This window comes from Prionailurus viverrinus, chromosome A3 (assembly GCF_022837055.1).
Source record: "Prionailurus viverrinus isolate Anna chromosome A3, UM_Priviv_1.0, whole genome shotgun sequence".
Lineage (NCBI taxonomy): Eukaryota > Metazoa > Chordata > Mammalia > Carnivora > Felidae > Prionailurus > Prionailurus viverrinus.
In genome coordinates, this window is record NC_062563.1 from 117863315 (window position 1) to 117879424 (window position 16110).

Sequence of the window (16110 nt, forward strand, 5' to 3'; positions counted from 1 at the left end):
CACAGCCTTATTTATGGGAATCATTTAAATATCAAAATCATGACACACACACACAAAGGGGGATATTCTGGATTAACAGAGCAGTAACCACAACCAAATACAATGTGTTAATCCTTGATCGTGAATGTAGGGTTAACTTTTCAAAATAAAAGGTTGGGAGGAAAAGTTAATCTCAGAAAAGACGACACCACACACACAAAACGCGGTTGCCCTGGATTAGGAGTGGAACGACAATGGTGAAAAACACCCTGAAACTAGAAACGTCTTTGAAACAAGCCTAATTAAGCCCCGGATTTGTCTAACCCCAACAATAATTAGTAAGCAATCACTACACACGTGGTCCTTTACTTCTCCCGGGAGAGTCAGGTGCAGGGAAACCATGACCACCACTGCAGCCTCGGGCTGTGGGAGCACGACTCAGCCAGCGGGGCTGCATCCCAATTCAAAGCTCCTGGTTCTTTCACTTCGTTACAAATTCCAGGTTTTCCAACAAACCCTGAGAGTGTACCTATTAACGCTAGCGGAGTAGGACCACTTTCTTGAAACCTTCACACAAGCCCAAATAGGTGGCTGTGTTCCTCTACATGCACCACAAGACAAGACTGGGTAAAGATGAATATTTATTCACTTTACAAAGAGAATGGTATTAAATTGCCATAAACAGTTCCATTTATAGACAAATATAACTGTACATTACACCAGTAGCTGGCTCAAACTTGTTTCCCAAGACGCCTATATGGCTCCGGCTCCATTAGTTGAGCACAGAAATCTCTTGTCCTGCCACTGGTGTTAAAAAGTCCCTCAGAGATCATGGTTTTGTGTTTTACATATTCACAGGCGGTAAAAATAAACCCATCTCCCCAGCCCTCCCTTAGAGTTGAGCTCCCATCTGCATGTTCCCTAGAGAGCACTAAACAAATACTGGCTCATTCTTTAAAATTAAAAAAAAAAAAGAAAAAGAAAAAAAAAAGTACTGATAATTTGAAAAGGCTTTTGTTGCACACCAAAATACTTATTTATACATACATAAAAAAATCTTGAGTCAGATTTATTATTTTAAAGGTAAACATACCCTAACACTGCCAACAGTGGGTAATGAAAAGGAAGGAAAACATTAAATTACTGAATTATAAAAATATTTTCTTTGGAAAAAAATTCCAACAAGGTTATCATTAATATCTAAAACCAAAGAGAAAAAAATAAACAATTGTTCTTTGATCCATTAGTAATTTAAATAAAAGTGAAAACCTCTTCAAAAGCAGCTATAACTGAATTTTTTAAAAAGTTGCAAGTAATGGATACTTCTAAATCTATACACTGATGATTCTTTACAGGCAACTTGCAGTCAAGAAAAATCCTTAATATGGCTAATTCTTTAGTTTTTTTAATTACCATAATTTTTTGTGTGTTTTAAAAAAATATTCCACATGACAGATTAAAAAATAAATGGCTGTTTAGGGGAAGCACTCCAAATATTCAGCCTGACTCAAATCAAATCACCACCATTCACAGACAAGCTAGGGAAATTGATATTTAATTTTTAAAATCGCAACCGTTTTTACTACGAATCTTTAGTCATCCCTTCATATTTTATGAAAATGTACCAAATTAAAAATTGTTTTCACTAGTGCTGCTTCATATCTGGATTTGACGAGAGATACCGACCTGAGATAAGAGCTGACTCCTTCACAAAGTCCAGTTCTTGAAACCCTACAAGGGAAAGGTCTTCATCTTCACTCCTGTCAATTCTTGGTATAACCAACCATACTAGGATATTATATTATAAAAATATACCATATATTGGACACTCATGTCAGTACATTGCAGAAAATGTGTCTATTTACTGTGTAAAGTTTATTAACATTTGAATGAAACACTCTTATTTACACAGCTAAGTCTGGGGTGCTCAGGACAGCAAGATGGCATGGGAACCACCATGAGGAACTTGGAAATGTGCAACGGTCCTTGGCATCCGTCCCAGAGACAACCCTCCCAGGAGAACTCGGCAGCACTGAGCAAGGTGAGCCAGAGATTACATAGTTCCATTGGCTTCTTTTCCATCTTCATTCTTCTTCACTTTCATTTTCAGGATCTAAATCAGAATCTCCATTTAATTCCTTCTCACTTGCCACATCTCTGTCCTCACCATTTTCCTCGTCTTTTTCTTCAGCATCTTCCTCTTCCTCTTCCTCCTCTTCATCAACATCCTCATCTTTTTCACTTTCTTTATCTTCCTCATCTTCATCCCAATTATCCTGGTAGAAATATATTAAATAAGGAAAGCATTCATTAAGTCCTCATTCTTACAGAACACAAGGATATAAAAGCAGATTTATGTAACAGGAAACAAATCACTCACATCAGAATCCTTCTCTATTTCATCATCTGACTCCTCTTCAGAAGACTCTACAAGGAGAAAACCCAGCCTTAAGTTTGTAATCAACAAGCAGAGGGCAGAGCCCTAAAAACTAAATAGAATCAGATTCCTGAATGTACTTTTAGAAATATATTCAGCTATCATCCACCTAAGAAGTAACATTAAGTTAATACTCTTATTTGCATAAAAGCACATTTATTGTTTTATTCCACCAAGATCTCACTGAGTAGGACAAAGTACCAAAACCTTAACAAAATCCATCCTTAAAAACTTAAGCCAAGGATGTGGAGAAAAGGAAACCCTCATGCACTATTGGTAGAAATGTAAATTGGTACTGGCATTACTGAAAACAGTATGGAGGCTCTCCAAGAAATTAACAATAAAACTACCAGATGACCCATCAATTATGCTGCTGGGTAGATGTCGAAGGAAACAAAGTCAGGATCTCAAAGAGATACCTGCACCCCCATGTTCACTGCAGCATTATTTACAACAGCCAAGACACGGAAACAACCTAAGAGTCCACTGATGGAATGGATGGATGTTTAAAAAAAAATGTGGTATACATTCAGCCACTGAACTCAGCTATTAAATATCATTCAGCTTTTTAAAAAAGAAAATCATCCCATTTATGACAACATGGATAGACCTTGAGGGTACTGGGCTAAGTGCAGTAAGTCTGACAGAGAAAGATAAGTACTGTATGATCTCACTTATGTGTGCAATCTAAACAACACAAAACTTACAGAGAAGAGACTGGTGGTTGCCAGACATGGGGAATGGAGGGTAGGGAGAAATGAGTGAAAATTAAAAGATACAAGCTTCCAGTTATAAGATAAAGAAGTCCTGTGGATATAATGTACAGCATGGTGACCACAGTTAACGATACTGTATAGTTTCTTTGAAAGCTGCTAAGAGAATAAAAAAAAGTTCTCATTGTTAGGGGGGAAAAATGCAACTATGTATGGTGATGGATGTTAATTAAACATATTATGGTGGCCATTTCGCAATACATACATGTATCAAATCATTATGTCGCACGCCTAAAAAAATATAATGTCATGGGTAAATTGTATCTCAATAAAATTTGGAAAAATGCACATGAAGTCTAATTAATTCAGGTATGCTTTTATGTCCTTCAGTTATGTTCTGTAATTTTCTCTATATAAAGGTTTGTTTCATTTTTTAGATATATTTCTAGGGACTTCATAGTTTTGATTGCTGCTATGAATGAGATCTTTTTCCTAATAAATTTCCTGACTGGGACATATGTTAGTAGACACACAATATGTTACTGGAACATAATAATGCTACTCATTCCGATTCCTTTTTGCTGATCTTGATATCCAGTAAACTTACTTCCTTATCTCATTCATGATGGTGTAACTGTAGATTCTGCTGCATTTTCTAAGTTGTGATGGTTAACAACTGCCAAGTCCAATGTTCTAGAATTCACTTCTTTCATACAGTACTAGGCAGGATATCCAGAAGCAATAAAGTACATTATTGTCTAGTTCCTGACATTATGGGAATGCTTCCAAACTCTGCCTTGATACAGATTAAGAGAATTCCTTTAAATTTGTAGGATACTTAGATTATCAATAATGACATAAAGACTGAATTTTATGGAATTCTTTTTCTAGATCTATTCGTATATAGTGTTCTATTAATCAGTTAATGTAGTAACTACATTAATAAATCCTTGATGCTAAATTATCTTACAATCTTTAAATAAATTCTACTTGGTATTTTAGTTAAGCACTTCTATAATCTGCTACTCAGGATATTTGAAGATGGTCTAAAATGTTGTTTTCTTAATATCCTTATCTGGTTTTGACTCATAAAATGCCAAAATTGTTTGTAACAAAAATGACTTATTCCTTGAAAGACTGATCAAAATTCACCTACAAAAACTCTATGCCTGGCATCTTTGAGCAAATGTTTTGATTAAATCAATTTTAGGGCCATCAGCTTATTCAAGGTTTCTAGTTCTTTTTATTTAGTCAACTTTGGTCATTAATGTTTCCTAAGAAATTACCTATTGTCATCTAGGTTCATAATATGCTGGCCTAAAGTTTGTTCACAGTGTTCTCCTACTTCTGTTCATCTCTTCCATACCTAATGCCCTTTTTTGTTACTCTATTGTATTTGTGACTTCTCTTTTCTTAATTGATCGTATTTTGCCACAGAAGGTGTGCCAAGCATGATCTTATTCACATTCATGTTCTTTAAAATAAGATAACAGAATTCCAAGTTAAAAGATGAATGTTCCAATTCTAAATTCTACACTGCCCCAAACCTTACCTTCCTCATATACCAATTTTGCCTTTTGCTCAGGACAAGTCATTCCCTTTGATTTCTCTGAAGCTGTGACCTGAAAGACAATATGGTTTTATCATGAAACAGAGTACACGGTTATTTCAAGTATTGCAACCCCCACCACACTCCACCTTCCTCACAGTAAACTTGCCCTCAACCACTACGGTGGATGGCCTTAATACGATACAGGTCAAATACAGAGCAAAGAGCAAATTTGCCAAATACAATAAAGAATTACTCTGTAAAAGTTGAAAAACCCTGTAAGGTGACCAGAATTTCTTTCTGTGCCTGGAACTTGTTGTTCATAGCAGAACTGTCCTAAGCATATTAACAACTGAAATAGAATAGTGAGAACCCCTCCGGAAAACAGGCACAATTAGGTTTACTTACGATCGAGTTATACATAACATTTCCGAGTTATTAACATTTATCAATTTCTTGCTGAAACACACGGCTTTCAATTCTTCCCTGTATTCCTATCACATCCAAAGTTTAGCACAAAACAATTTGATTTACTCACTTGAGTAATCAGAAGAATAAGCTTTCCATGAAGGTGGGAGAGTTTCTGAAAAGTTTTTACTCTGCTTTCCATTAACTGGTATAGTGTCCCCAGCTGGGGTACCAGATCAGGCAACTAGGGAGGGAAAAAAGATGATGTCATACCATCATGACAAAGTATAAATAACAAACATACAAATCATGCTCAGACACACCCAAGTATTCAGCCACTGCCCCCCAAGTATCTGCTTGCACATCCAGTGGCAGTGTCTGCTTGGGACACAGCCTAACAACATCTCAGGTTTTTGTAGGCCTTCAATGTCCTAATGGCAAAAAAACAATGGATTTTGTTAAGTAATGATACAGGGTCAGAAGAAACCGCAAGGTAGTTCAAGAAAAAGCAGGGGAGGGTGCTGTTCTTTGTGCTGATCATGAGGTTTTAGAGAAGGTCAATACAAATGAGACACTGAATAAAAAATAGATATATCCCCGGGGTGCCTGGGTGGCTCAGTAGATTGGGCATCAGACTTCAGCTCAGGTCATGATCTCATGGTTTAGGAGTTCGAGCCTTGCATCGGGCTCTGTGCTGATAGCTCAGAGCCTAGACACCGCTTCAGATTCTGTGTCTCCCTCTCTCTCTGCCCCTCCCCTGCTTGCACTCTGTCTCTCTCAAAAATAAACAAACATTAAAAAATATATACATCCCCACCATATATCTCCGGGATAAAGAGGACTTTCCCCTGAAACGTACTCTGACAGTATCACATTATCTACTTCTACCATAAATCCTCAGAGTAAGTTGAAGGAAGCTCTTCCCAGTTTCCAGAGACCAGAGACCAGCACAACAGAGCAACACAGTACGAAGCTGACCTTATCGTATTTCAAACATACTCCCTATTAATGAATCCTATGAACCATGCTTAAGGAATTAAAGCACGGATTAAATTGTTCCTCCATAGGAACAAAAAATGGACCCTACTCTGCCCTTTCATTACCTTTTACTTGTCCTCCTATCACTGACAATTTAGCATAAATAAGAGTATTTCCTTTACATGTTAAATAGCAAACAGACACAAAAAGAATAAAACAAAGTTAACATGATCACATTCCAATTACCATCATCTCTTATTTGTCCCTATTCAGAAGGTAAGTTCCAGGAATATGGGTATCTGAGTGTCTTGTCCATTACTTAAGCCCCATGCCTAGCACAGTCCCTCAGCTCAAAGAAGGTAAAGATACCTGATAAGGAAGGAGGAAAGGAAGGAAATGTAGAAGGAAAACCACTGTTTTCTGAGGTGAGAGAACTCTTGGCAGTCGAGTCCTCTCTATACCACGCTTCTTTGGTCTGTTTTGCCATGACTGTGAACATTACACAACTACTACTCCAGCAGTTTGACCTTAGGAGTTGATTCGGGAATGAATTTCACTACAAGGCCTCCTAGGGCTCTTTTCACTTCTAAACAAGTAAATGAGGTCACAAAATAAGTGCTGCCCGGTTTACCAGCCACAGTCCCAAGTTTTGAAGCTTGTGGGACTCTGTGCCTGCCCATCAGATGCCAATCAGCCACTCCACTCACCACTGCCCTCAACTGCCCTCCCAAGATTCTGCAACCTGGGAAACCCAAGAGCGTACCTCCCCACATTCTAACATCCTGGCGAATTCTCCCCAGACACAAAGAACACACTGCTGGTTATCCAATTGTTTCTCCGATTTCAAACTAATGAAGGGGGAAAGGAGCCTGAGACAGAACAAGGGACAAGGGACCAGGAGAAGTTGGATGAAACTGTGTTAAGAAAGTAAGAATAGGGGCGCCTGGGTGGCTCAGTTAAGTGTCCAACTTTGGCTCAGGTCATGATGTCACAGTTCATGAGTTCGAGCCTTGCACTGGGCTCTGCACTGACAGCTAGGAGCCTGGAGACTGCTTCAGATTCTCTCTCACTCTCTCTGCCCCTCCCCTACTCATTCATGCTCTCTCACACACAAAAATAAACAAACATTGAAAAAAATTGTTTAAAGGAAGAGTAAAATTAAGAATTTTCTTAAGAAAACCTATTACATGGCACTAAATAATAAAATTAAAGAAAAAAGTAAATTGGATAATTTTATTTCTAGCTTAAAATATAACTGATTTGATGATGTGGCAAAGAACACAATTCATATTATGACATAAAATTGTTTTTTTCTGGTGTTGCTTTAAGATTTTATGTTCCATGCTTCCCATTTGCATAGATAATCAAGAGCTTACAGCAGTCCTACAAAATGACATGTATTAAATATTTAATTTCATTTTTACCACAAGCTATTTGTTATTGTCCTGGGACAAGGTAGGACAGGGGAGAGATACATACAATGTAAAAAATAATTTTGTGAAACAGGTTACATACATAGAAAACTACATCTAAAGGCTAATATAATAAGTCAGTATGTTACTTTTCTCCTTTCTGTATTTTTTCAAAGTTCTCTACAGAATATATATTACTTTTAAAACCCAGGGCAAAAAAAGAGGCCAATTTACAAAAGGCAACAATGGACATTACTACACCACACACCTGGGGAAAAATAAAATCTTTAAAAGCAGCAGCTGATGGCTGAAGAGCAGTTGGAGAGAGGATGGTTCTATTAACCCCTCAGTTTATAATCTTTATCAAAGCCAACTACAGCTGACGACTTACTGTGGATAGGTAGGATGCATGGACCGTTAACACACATTTTAGCCACTGAACCATTAAAACAGCACTGAAAAAAAGAAAAAAAAACCCAAGTAAACAAATATTCACAAATTCAAAATTAAATACAACTGAGTTGTAATATTAGAAGAATTCAGGCCAAGTGAAGATCCATAAATTGTGTCCTGTGAAAACAACACTACGAAATAAACCACTGACTTCTCATCCCTTCAGACTCTATCAGAGATCTGAAATATACCCATCTCTGGAGGGATTGTGAGGGGGGAGTTACATGGACTGGAAGAGGACAAAACTCCCTTCCCTCTAAAACAATTCAAGAATAAACCCCATACTTTACTTCATAATTAACAGACAGTAATTATGGGCTCAGTAAACTGGGCTTAACTGACTTTGCATTTTACCCCGAACATCTACTCACTATCAGGTACAAATAGCGAAAGATTACCATGCCACATTAACAGACAAATACAGACCAAAAAAAATGTATAAGCTCGGCCTAATCGATGAATTATTTGGCTTTTCTTTGTGAGCTCCAAACACTACTGGAGTCTATGAGGGGGAAGAAAACTAAAAGAAAAACTTTATTATATACTGTAGCACCGAAAATACTACACTTAAAGCTTAGGATCTTTGACATACCAACTTCCTATTTATACACTTAATCATCAGATTATTAACAAGAAAGACCCACAAAATTCAGTCATATAAAATACTTCCTTATAATATCTTAGGTTGGGAGAATTCTACAAATGGCAATTTTATATATGATTAGGATGAAATCTTAAGACTAATTCATTAAATGACCTGATAATAAAACAAAACACCAAACACGAGTTTCCTAAAAGAAAGGAGAAAACTATACTAAAATCTTAGGAATAAGAATCCTTCAAGTAAGTAGGAAGAGCAATGTCTGACCCTTAAAGAGTCTTCCTACTTAGAATTTGGGGCTACCCACTATGTAATTTCATGCTGTCAGAAATTGCTGTTTTTAACAGTCACCTTTAAAATGTTTATAAAATCAAAGCAATTTAAGTCACCTAAGTATCTTACCTATTAGGATGTCCCTGCAATCTTTTTGTAAGCTGAGGGGGAGAAAAACAGTATTAGCAACAGTACGTCAGAGGCAGCAAATCTGCACCAATTCCCACAATACATAACATCCAGAAGAACAAAGAAAATATAGAAAAGACTATTAGGAAATCACTATTCCTAAACAATTCCTAAATTTCCTAATTCTTCAATGTTCAACAAACATAATCTAGGAATACTTCCCACAATAAGAGTAAAATTACCTGATAAAAAATCTGGCTAGGATTTATATGAATGAATGTTCAGAAGTGGCAAATCCAGGGCGAGAAAATAATTTGTGGTTGCCAGAAATTGAGTGTAAGGGAGAATGAGGAGTGGCTAACTGGTACAGGATTTTTTTTCTTTTTTTTGGTAAGAACTACACAATCTGTGAATATGTTAAAAAACACTGAATTGTACACGTCAAAGGGGTGAATCCTATGATATGTGAATTATATCTCAATAAAAAAATACACAGAAAAAATATGGATTAGGTCCATCTTATTTAAGTAGATCTATCATCTACTCTAAACACTCTGCTTGCTTATATACTGCAAATCCATTTCTCTATACAGATTCTCTTTAATTCACAGTGTAAGGACCTTAAAATGAAAAGAATATTCAGTTACCTCTTGCAACAATGGAATAACAGCATGCAGGGGCATCCTTAATACAGTCCTCTTAATTAGGTTTAAATTCCTAGTCTGAAGTACTTTCTGTGAGAAAATAAAAGAAATATAAAGATAAGCATATTCAGAAGCTAAGGACACTACAGGAGAAACTATCAGTAAAAATGATTTTAAAAACTAAACAAACTACAAACTGAATTTTAGTGAATGACGGCTGCTGGAGGGACTGACTGAAAAATGTTATGTTAATGTCCATGGCTATCAGGCAAGTATAATCTTCAGGAATCAGGGCATTTGATAACCAGATTTCTTCTCTACAAATTTTAAACTTTATGAACAAATTTTTATATAATACAGAACACCTCTATACATTTAAATACAGATATATTGCCACTTTAGAGAAGCTGCCAAACCACCACTACATAAAATTAGAGTTATAACCACATAAGAGTGAGCAAAACACACTAAAATCACACTTAGCAACAAAACTTTTACGATTATCAACTTTTTGATAAGATTTTAAGCAAATCAAAAGATAGGTTCTTTCTAGTTTCTGGATATTAAAATATAAAGTTGCTATGACCATTCATGTACAAGTCTTTATATGAATGTATTTTTGATTCTCCAGGTAAATACCTAGCAGTAGAAAGACTCCAGGTAAATACCTAGCAGTAGAAAGAAAGCAGTAGAAAGACCTTAACTTTTAAGAAGTCGCCAAATTGTTTTCCAAAGTAGCTGTACCATTTTATATCCCCACCACCATGACAGGACATTCCAGCTGCACCACATCCTCCCCAACAGAGGAACTGTCTTTTATGGGTCCTTAATGGGTGTGCAGCATCACGTCACTGTCACTTCAGTTTGCTCATCTGTGATGACTAATGACACAGAACATGTTTACATGCACTGATTGGCCATTTGAATTCTTTTGTGAAGGATCTGTTCACACCTTTACCAATGGTGTTTTGACCTGAGTCTCATTATCCAGATGCTTGTGTATTCTGGATATGAATCCTTTGTCTGATGAAGGAATTGCAAACATTTTTTCCCAGCCTGAAGGATGCCTTCCCACACTCTCTTAACAGTGTCATTTCAAGAGCAAAAGATTTCAACTTTCATGAAGTCCAAATGACCATTTTTTCCTGTAGATGGCTTGCTGGGAAGCCCATCTAAGACTTCATCCACAAACGTTTGTGTAGATTTTATCCTGTTTTTTTCTAGAAGTTTTGCAGGTTTTGGTTTTACATTTATGTATTTTGTGTCGACTTTCATGAAGTAAGAGTTGAGATGCGTTTTTTCCCATATGGATATTTGGTTGATTCAGGACCAGTTTTTTCCCATATGGGTATCTGGTTGATTCAGGACCAATTGTTGGGAAGAGTTTACTTTCTCAATTAACTCAAGTTAGTACGTTTATTGAAAATCAATTGTGTGTAGTCTTTTTCTGGACTACTGTGGTTTCTTAATTTATACTTATTTTTCACCAATACCAAACTATCTTGATTACTGTAACTTTATCTTGAAATCAAGTAGGGTAAGTCCTCCAATTTTACTTGGAGATGTTGAAATTTAATTGGGAATGCACTAAAAACACAAATGTGGGGGAAATTCCTCATTTTAACAATATTAAATCTTTCAACCTACAAACATGGTTTAGATATCTATATATTTTAATCTTTGTTAATTTCTCTCAATTTTTGTAATTTTCAATGTAGAGGGAGAGTCATCTTTTATACATTTATCTTAACTTCTTGGTAGTACTATAAATGGCACTTCCAAAAATTAAGTAAATTTTTAAAAATCTTAAAATCTCTATCTTTTCTGGGTGCCAATAACTTGGCTTCTCTTCTCTTTTCATAAGCTATAGCCTTTTCTTTTGAGTCAAATTTCCACCTTCCTAAAGCCACAAGTTTAACGTCAAGTTTTCTATGGCATGGAGACACAGGATTCAAAGCAGGCTCCAGGCTCTGAGCTGTAAGCACAGAGCCCTGACACAGGGCTTGCACTCACGAACTGTGAGATCATGACCTGAGCCGAAGCTGGTGTTTAACCGACTGAGCTACTCAGATACCCCTCTAAGGTGGGGATTCTTAACCTCAGTTTTAGTCACATGATGTATCCCTGCCATTGCTACCTCCCTTCTTTCATTCTTTAAGTCCTCCTACTATATTTCATGTGTCCTCATAAGGTCACTTTGAGGAATGGGGAAGACTATTTTTAGGAGAAAAAAGTTTTGTTTTTTTTAACTTGTCTCGCTTTTTATTTTAGAGTGAAGTACAGAATATGTGAATGCATCTCCCAGGCAATACAGTATGGGAAAATCTCTATACTTTTTTTTTAAGCGTTATTTTAAGCCCTCACTATAACATTTACAGGTCTTTTCCAGCACCCAATTTTTCAGGATTCTAGTTTCCAATTACTTCTACTTAAGTAATACAATAATGAGAAAGTCTTATGTGTACAATGCTTTATAATTTAAGAAGTGCTTCCATAAACATCATTTCATTTGTCCCAAAAACTGTGACACCTAATAAAAGGACACACTGTCAACTTTGAAGTACCAAAAGATTCTAACCTGAATCTCTACAAGCTTTGAGATACAACTACCAGTGTATAGAAAATATGACAGAGGAACATGTTAAAGGATACCATTTATTGGGGTGCCTGGGTGGCTCAGTCGGTTAAGCATCCGACTTCAGCTCAGGTCATGATCTCGGGGTCCATGAGGTCGAGCCCCGGGTTGGGCTCTATGCTGACATCTCAGAGCCTGGAGCCTGCTTTAGATTCTGTGTGCACCACCCCGACCCCCCTCCCGCTCTCTGCCCCCCTCCCCCACTCGTGCTCTGCCCCATTCTCTCAAAAATAAACGTTAAAAATAAATTTTTTTTAATGACACCATTTATCGGATTAAATGACCGAATAAAATGGAGTTTTGCAGGAGACAAAATACAGCTATGAGGTCTCGATGCAGCTAATAACTCAGCTCCTCTAAAAAAAAATTAACTGCAAGAGACAGAAGAGGCATATATCTACCCAAAACTGTGTGGACTTCACAGGGATCCTGTTTTAAAGGAAGCAAAAATAAAAACTAAAGAAGTTTATGAGACAATCAGGGATATTTGATGGTCTCTGATGGATATTTGACAGTTTTAAGTAATTACTGTTTATTAGGTGTGATAATAGATCGTGGTTTGTTTGGTTTTTTTTAGCGTTTATTTATTTTTGAGAGAGAGAGAGACAGTATGAGCAGAGGAGGGGCAGAGAGAAAGGGAGACAGAATCCAGAGCAGGCTCCAGGCTCTGAGAAAGCTGCCAGCACAGAGCCCGACACGGGACTTGAACTCACAAACCACGAGATAATGACCTGAGCTGAAGTCAGACGCTTAACCAACTGAGCCACCCAGGCACACTGGATTGTGGTTGTTTTTAAAAGGACTTGCTATTGTCAGTGGAACAGGGATTTATTTATGGATAAAATGATGTCTCTAAAAGATATCTTCACTATAATGTGGGGAGACATGTGGGCAGATAAATGAAACCATCACAGACAGACTGGCTAGATTTGATCATTTCTGAAACTGAGTGATGAGTCCATGGTGGTCCACTGTAATAATTTTTTAAATGTTTTGAAATGTTTCTTTAAAAAAAAAATTGGGAACTGATTTAGTTATACTACTGAGGAAGGTTTCAAAGCACAATTAAGGAGGCAATAACGACAGGTAAGTTAACAGTGTATTTTAAAAACTGTCAGCTGTTTTCTACAGCTTATTTTTCACCTAGATTTCTATGCCATATTAAACTAAAATCCACCTTCCAAATTACATACACTTACAAACAATTTTACAAGCAATTTTAAGTTTTAGGATATAGTGTCCCCTTTATGCAAAAGTCACCTTAAACACAAATATAAGATATTCCCACTTAGATCAAAATATAAATCAGAAAGATGCTATTCACAGGTTACATATTAAAAGGCATATCAATACTAAGTGGCACCATAATATTGCTGAGTCACTAAGAATAAATGCACTTATGAAAATGTAAACTGCTTTAATCTAACTAGGCAGTGCTTAAATCCAATTTTTACACTTCAATTTTCTGTACAGATCACTGTTACATTCTGGAATTTAAGGGGACCTAATTAAGTCACTTCATACAAGCAGTCACCAACTTACAAACACACAAATAATAAATGCTTCCCTTATATAAATTTCTAGTATTTTACCTCTAAATACTTCACAAGATAACCCCCAACCCTCTTCAATTTTTCCCCCAAACCTCCTACCCATTGCCAAGGTTCCACCTCACCGCCCCCTCTCACGGCCAGGGGGAAATAAGTTTCTGGAATCCAGAGTAAAAACTCAGGAACGCATTTTCCTACAGAAAAAAATATAAATTGTGATCTAGAATGCTGAGTATTATAATTCAGCTACACTATGTTTATAAAGGCTTTTGTGAACTAAAGCCTAAGACCTAATAACAATTCAGAACAATATTTCTATGAGAAAATGCATTCCAGGTTCAAAATAATTTAATACAATGCCTTTGTAGGTTGGTGACTGTCTGTATAGTGCCACCAAGTGATATGTATTTGACTAAACTCACAAAATATTAAATTCAAAACAGCTTTATCACATGACTCTTCAGTCTGAGTGTGTTATGTCAATCACTTTCTAAGAAAAATTAACTGTCCTAATTCATTTTAAAAACTGCTATAATACTTACATTTAACATTTCGAAATCATTACTTTCTAATCCTTGTGTGAGAAGAACTGGAAAGCTATTTGTCTGTGGAAGGTCATCCTTCTCTTTCTTTGTATCTATATCCAGTGCTCCCAGGCGCTCTTCAATGCTAATCTGCAGAACACAAATGATCTATTAATGTTAATCTAGACAAGGCCTAAAGTAGTTTGGTCGAATTACTTTGCTCCCATGTCTCAAAAAACAAAAGCACTGACTGGTTCACAATGAAAAACACAAACAAGCTCTTTCTCATTCCAACAAGATCTTACTACCATAAAGCCAATGATGGAGACGAATGTATTATCTGCAATCCAAGGTTCCAGATCCTAGTGATCTGGAAGTGCATGAGAAGTCATGATTTGAAAATGTAATTCATAAAAACATCTCTCTAAAGAAGATTCAAAAAATACACAGATCTGGTATCTTATTACTAAAGCACAAGAAAAGACCTATTATCAAAAGAACTTTCCCTTCTAGAACTACCCCTGGTTATCAGCCTCAGATCTGTAAAAAAGGAAAATTATCAAAAGAAAATGAGAAATAAAGACAACTATGTTCCCAAAACAATTTTTAAAATGTCTTTTCCTATTTTTCGTTTTAGTAGTTCCAAATGATGATTTTCTAGAAGATGCTATGCTCTACTAAATCAAGTTCCCTTGATAAAAGAATCTAAAATTTAAGTGTAAATAAACAGGATGCAATTTGCTACACAAAAACTCAATTGTAGAGAACTTATCTCTTATTAAAACAAGTCTAACAACCATGTTCTGCCTGCCTCTTAGTAACTAAATCAAAATACAAATACTCTGTGACTACTATGGCAAATAGGCTCTGGCAAAGCCTCCTATTTAGGTTAACATAAAAATCAAAAAAGGCAGGAGGAAATTAAATAATTGGATCTAGGCCAAGTTAAAGAAAGTTGGCATGTTATTTTTAAATACATATACCATGTTACTAAGGAATAATTTTAATGAACAACTACTCAGCCCCATCCCCCCACACACCCTACAAAGGAAGACATTTAAAATCAGGTAAAGAAACATAATCTTTCTCTAATGATAAAACAATTAAAATTTCACATCATTTAGGGTGACACATAAGAAAAAGGTCTACAGAGACAAGTACAGTAAACACAGGAAGGTCTAGGGAGCTGAGAAAAAATGAAGGTTGTAAGCACTTGAAGAGGTTATAGTGATGACCACTTTTAAAGGCCAACACTCACTAAACTAGCCAGAACTGCTCAGACAGCCAAGAGAAAAGGCATCACTGGAACTCAGCAACATGCGAAACCCAATGGAAATCATCACAGCAAGTCCTGGCTTAAGGTACTGTATTCAATTATGTGACCCAGCTGACTGCTAACAATGGTCAAAACAGCACCCTCTTTAGTTAGTAAGAGTCTGTCTTCTCCATTAACAGTGGCCAAGTAGAAGCCTCGGGTTACAATTTGGAATTTCTGAACCTGTGCTGCTCGGGATGAGAGAGGGAACCAGCAGCAATCTTAGCTAAGTTCCTGAAGTTTCAAGTTTGGCTCTACCCAATAATTTGGTAGTCTCATGAGTAATAAATTACATTTCAAACTCAAAAATGGTCAGTGATTTTATTACCTCATTTTCCCCTAATTTCCTCTTGCTCTCTACCTCCTCAGTTTGTGAAGGAGGAGGTTTGATAGCTGCATGATGACCAGGTACCCCAGGCACCAAAACTTTTGCTTCAGAATTCATCACTGGTGTTCTCACCTGTTAAAAAGGAATAGCCGGCATGTGACAAAGGGAATTATGCCTTAGTC

The 16110-nt window shown here is 36.6% G+C and overlaps 1 protein-coding gene and 1 non-coding gene across 3 annotated transcripts in view; both read right to left on the reverse strand.

Annotated features, from left to right (window-relative positions):
- Window positions 1-603: 603 nt before the first annotated feature.
- Window positions 604-16110, reverse strand: part of WDR43 (WD repeat domain 43) — a 47062-nt gene continuing 31555 nt past the window's right edge. For both annotated transcript variants that reach the window (XM_047852665.1, XM_047852666.1), the window contains exons 10-18: window positions 15929-16060; window positions 14304-14435; window positions 9580-9666; window positions 8933-8964; window positions 7868-7931; window positions 5217-5330; window positions 4682-4751; window positions 2360-2406; window positions 604-2255 (exon numbers count right to left, since the gene is read on the reverse strand). In XM_047852665.1, coding sequence (XP_047708621.1) covers window positions 2064-2255; window positions 2360-2406; window positions 4682-4751; window positions 5217-5330; window positions 7868-7931; window positions 8933-8964; window positions 9580-9666; window positions 14304-14435; window positions 15929-16060 — 870 coding nt within the window. In that variant the 3' untranslated portion in view covers window positions 604-2063. The remainder of the gene's footprint in view (window positions 2256-2359; window positions 2407-4681; window positions 4752-5216; window positions 5331-7867; window positions 7932-8932; window positions 8965-9579; window positions 9667-14303; window positions 14436-15928; window positions 16061-16110) is intronic.
- LOC125163155 (small nucleolar RNA SNORD53/SNORD92) lies at window positions 15558-15633 on the reverse strand. Its single transcript, XR_007151313.1, has one exon. It is a non-coding gene; the product is annotated as a small nucleolar RNA SNORD53/SNORD92 (small nucleolar RNA).